This window comes from Glycine max, chromosome 8 (genome assembly GCF_000004515.6).
Source record: "Glycine max cultivar Williams 82 chromosome 8, Glycine_max_v4.0, whole genome shotgun sequence".
Classification (NCBI taxonomy): domain Eukaryota; kingdom Viridiplantae; phylum Streptophyta; class Magnoliopsida; order Fabales; family Fabaceae; genus Glycine; species Glycine max.
The window spans coordinates 19,819,605-19,824,605 of record NC_038244.2 but is presented as its reverse complement, the minus strand read 5'-3'; the positions used below and the strand labels follow the sequence as shown (position 1 = coordinate 19,824,605).

General features: G+C 29.2%; 1 protein-coding gene across 1 annotated transcript; it reads left to right on the top strand.

Moving 5' to 3' along the window:
• Positions 1–420: 420 nt before the first annotated feature.
• Positions 421–1,401, top strand: LBD34 (LBD domain-containing transcription factor). The gene is made up of 3 exons (XM_006585670.4): positions 421–858; positions 1,143–1,180; positions 1,281–1,401. The coding sequence occupies exons 1-3, from the start codon at positions 421–423 to the stop codon at positions 1,399–1,401; spliced, it is 597 nt and encodes a 198-aa protein (XP_006585733.1).
• The last annotated feature ends 3,600 nt before the right edge of the window (positions 1,402–5,001 follow it).

The following is a 5,001-nucleotide window of genomic DNA, read 5'->3' as shown; positions in this document are numbered from 1 at the left end:
ATGCTCAAATGAATTGATGATAAATAAACATTAGGAGTGTGTAAATCTTGATATTATTCAAATATTCATTCATAAACAGACATTTTATTATTAGCTTTGCAATTATAAAAATTCAAATCTTTTTATATGGATAGCATTAAACAGAAAGTCTTTGAAGTTCTTAAGCTGGAACATGAATGTAATAATTGAGACTAATTAATAAATTCTCATGCTTAAAAAAAAATTCAAACTAATGATAAATATGGTTTGACCAAAATCTAAGAATTAAAGGACTTACCATATTCTTCCTTTGTTCTTGTGTATAAATTCGATAAGTTTGAGGCTTTATATTCATAATCATAATCGTCCATATATTTTGGTAGAAATCATTCATATTCACGTTTATCAAATTAATAAGCATTGCATCTCTTTGCAGAAATAATGAGTCAAGGAAATAGGAATTATTTTTCATGTCCCATCTGCAGGAATCAACGAAGGCGTCACGATGATAATTGTGAGTTTGGGCAATACTTTCTTGGTAGATCAACAGACTTTGAGAGTGCTTGTAGGCTCTTTGGATTCGCAAACTTGGTTAGACTGATGCGTTCTGTGGAACCATCTGAAAGGCAAGCTACTGCCGATTCCATTTTAATGGAGGCAAACATTTGGGATCGTGACCCTATTAACGGTGCCTATGGTCATGTGTTTAATTTGGTTTCCCAAATCCAGTCATTTGAAAGCGAATTAGAAACTATAAATAATTGGCTGGCGCATATTCGAGATCAACAAAGGCAACCAAGTTCATTTTCCCCTAACATCCCAAACCAAAGTATCCAAGATGAAGGTTCCAACACCCCGATTCCAAGCTTGATTGGAGCAGTAAGATTTCTTTTATCTTTTATCATAAGATTGTTATCTAATTTTTTTTAGAAGATGCTTCGAAGAAAAGAGTCTCTTATAAGTTGAAATTTATTAAAATTTTGTGAGTCTCACATCATATTTAATTATTATATTTTTTTATTTTATAAATTTTAATCTAGATAAGAGTGTTACAAAATGTGTTTCTAGCACTTTTATTGTTGAATTAAATTTAGTTATTAAATATCAACTGCTTGTCAACCTTAACATTCTTTGTACATTTGTGACCTGCGAACCTCATGTAGGATATCTCTACAAGGTCTTCTGAAAAAGGAGAATCAAGGTATTGTGTTATTATGTTTTAGATATTCATTTAATTAGTTTTTACTTTTAATTAATTTCTTAAAAAATATGATTTACAATTTTCTTTTTTACACTTGCAGTATTGTTGCGCCTAAGGAGGATGCGAATATTGTTGTTAGAGAGAGAGATTCAAAAGTTGATGACAATGAGGAAGGCACTATTCCTGATAAAGAACAAGTAGATTATTTCCGTGACGACTAAGTTTGTAAGAAGTTTAGATTGAATAAGATCAACAACAACTAGTGCATGTTTGGTGCAATACTGCAAGAATGTAATAGTTCATGGTGGAATGAAATAATTTTTAAATGTATTGTTAATTTTATATCAAATTTTGTGTTAAAAGACCATTCTTATCTCTTTTATCTCCCTTAATTAGATGACACATATTGCAGTAAAATATATCAATTCCACAAACCTACATTTGTTGTATTTTTTTCTTTTTAAAAAAATTAATGACACAGTAATATGGCCAAAATATTCAAATGATTTCCATTATAAAAAATTGTAAATCAAACTACACCAGCCAACAAATGTTTTTGGTTATGAATACCAATTTTATGCAATGCCAAATAAAAATATGAACTAATCCATGTCAAAAAATTAGTAATAGACCAAATTAAGTACAAGATGTGCCATAGTTTGGGATGTAACAAAGTTACACATATTACAAATTCATCACAGACCAAAAAACAAGCACCCAAACCAAACTTGGATACAAGTTTATCCCTTAACACACATGCAGCCCAATAGAATTAAAGGGTACATAACAACAAATTACAGTACAACAACCCTCTACCCACCTACCCGAGCTAAATTAAATTAACTTCCTCCACAAATAATAGTTGTTGTATAAATTAAAAGTTGAATTTGACAATATTGTGAACTTAGACCATCAACCCGAAAACATCAAGGTTATAATGTTTTTGACACCTAAAAGCTTTTATATTGTTGAGAGTATTAAGATGATTATTTAGAGATGGATTTCGGTTAAATAAAAAAAGTTTAGTTGTTTCATGGCTGAATGTTGTCAATCCATCTATTTGTACTCCCAATTTGTTTGATTGTTTAGATAGGACTATATTAATTAAAGTTTGTGTATATGAATCTCCAGTGTGCTAATTATGGTTAGCACATGTAGCAAAAGATCTGATACAAAGTTTTACCTTTACTGTGGGTATGAGTTTGAATTCATATGACATCATTTTTTTCGGCTTAGTGGGTAACCCTTTCCAAGGAAAATCCCTAATGCCTACAAGCTAGTTGAGTAGTTGCATATAGGTATAATTGTTTGTGGTTTAATTTGGAGGCCTCAGTTTTGTTAATTAATACTCTCGGTGAGTCTTTGTTAGCAATAGCATGCCATTGATGTCTTGTCCAATAGTATTGGGGTGCATCCCCATTCTACACACTTAGTACAAAAACAAGTATCTCTTGTACCCTAAGTATTATAATTGATGTGCATGTTAAAAAGAATAAAATTAAGGCTTCGATTTCAAAATATGATATGAAAGTTTAAATTATCAATGTATTTACCTACCATCTTCGTATTCTAATAAATTGTGTTCACCATTAATGCTCTAAACAACAAAAATCTTACATATATATAACAAATATAAAATCATTTAAGTTTTTATATATAATCTCTGAGCGAAAAAATCATAATTAATTTTACAATGGCACAAAATATTTGTTTTGATGTAGAAAAAACAAGAATTGAAGATGTGTGTGTTGCTAGTGACTGTTATCAAAAGTCAATATCAACATTACATAAAAATGTTTGATACATTTAAATGTATAACTATTTTTCTTACTAAATACTAACTTTTATAATCACAATTTATGGCATTCATTGATATAGAGGCTTTCAAACCTTTTTTTGGGCTTAAATTCATTAAATTTTAAATAATTCAAAATCATATAAGTGCAGAAAATAATTGCCAATAAGTAAAGTTTTTTAATATTGGTCAATGATGCTAGGTCCTATATATATCAAGCATTTAAGGTAGGTGTTTTTCTTTACATAAAACAATGCTTTAATAGATGCTCGTATATTATATGGTTGTTTTTAGTAGCATGTATATTATATTATAGGTTAAATTATTCTGTTTAGCAATTCTTAATTATGTCCCTGGATTATCGTTTTTTTTTCCAATTTGGATCCTTTCTACTTGTTTTTGTATTTTAAGATTGGGTCATTCAGCCTAATTATTATTACAAATAATTGATTATCTGAGTTAATTATAGTGTAATTGGATTGGCATAAATGATCCACGTTTACCCACGTCTACTCACATCCAAAGTTAAAGCTACAATATGTATATTAGTTGGCATGCGGATGCAGTTCCAAACATATGGTTAGTTGTATGAGTTTGCGATAATGTTGTTGTAAGGTAAAGTTTGGAGAGGCGTGTGAATGAATATTTGGGTTAAGTGGACATGTAGAGTTAAGGATATTAGTTGAAGAATATGGTTGAGAATACTAGGGTTCATGCCTACAAAGACTGAAAATATTGAGTGGAACTTAAAGAGGTTTACAATACCGATTGTAAGAATCTGTGAAAGCTTTAGGAAAGAAAGACTATCACTGTTGGATGTGTAGTCTTAATGAAAAAAGTCTACAAGTGTAGGTACTTTATCTGGTCCAAGTTTGAGTGAACCAGTATGACGTTGTTTCCTTCCTTATTGCTTCTTGTTTAACTATGTTATTGTATGCTTAAAAGTTATTTTTGAAAAGTATAACTCTGATATTTGATCAAAAGATTTTAATAAAACAGTTTTATTATTCAGAAACACTAAGCAAGAAAAGTTAAAACCATAATTTTTTATAAAACATAATCTGAGATTTTGAGAGTAGGTTCTGAATCAGTAAAACGCAAGAAATTTTTACTTTAAAAATATTAATTTATTCGAGTACTTGTGAGGAAAAGTTTTACTCCTATAAGTCTTATGATTTCTAAACAAGAAGTTTGAGAAGTAAAAATCAAAAACAAAGTACGTATGTGCGAAAAAAATAAGCTAATTAGTTGTTGTATTACTATTCAACTTCAACTCTAATCAATGACAACTGATTCACTTTTAGTGTTGGGGCGAATGATTTGGAGGTTTTCAATTCTAGTTTGTTATATATCCAAGTGGCGCTGACATTTTTTTTACTGATAAGAATGCTAGCTATATGGTATCCTTTGTTAAGTTTTAGATATGATAGGATTGTTGTAATCATGTTATACCTAGAAGCTCTTCCATTTGGTGGCGTGATGTTGTTCAAACTGATATTCATGATGGTTTGTTCTCCAATTTTGTCTAGCTAGGAGGATTGGAAATAGGAGTGATACTTTATTTTGGTTTGACAAGTGGCTGGATAATGTGTGCATGCATTAAGTACTATTTCCCTCGGCTATTTCAAATTTCCATGCATCAAGATAGTTGTATTTCTGATGTGGGAGAATGGACTTTAGGGGATTGGGGTTCCAATTGGAATTGGAGATGTACATTAATTAATTAATTGGGAGGAAGTTCTGGTCTAACATTTTTTATTATGAATATTATATTTACTGTCTTAAATATATATATATATATATATATATATATATATATATATATATATATATATATATATATATACTTTGCATAAGAATTTAGATAACTTAAAATATATATTAAATAGAGGTAATTATTACAAAATTACACGCACATACGTGTGTGTTGTTACAAAAACTCTTATTAATTTTTTTTAAGATTTTAAATTTAATCATATACGTAAAAATATATTTTTTAATTATTATTTTTCACAGAATATATTTT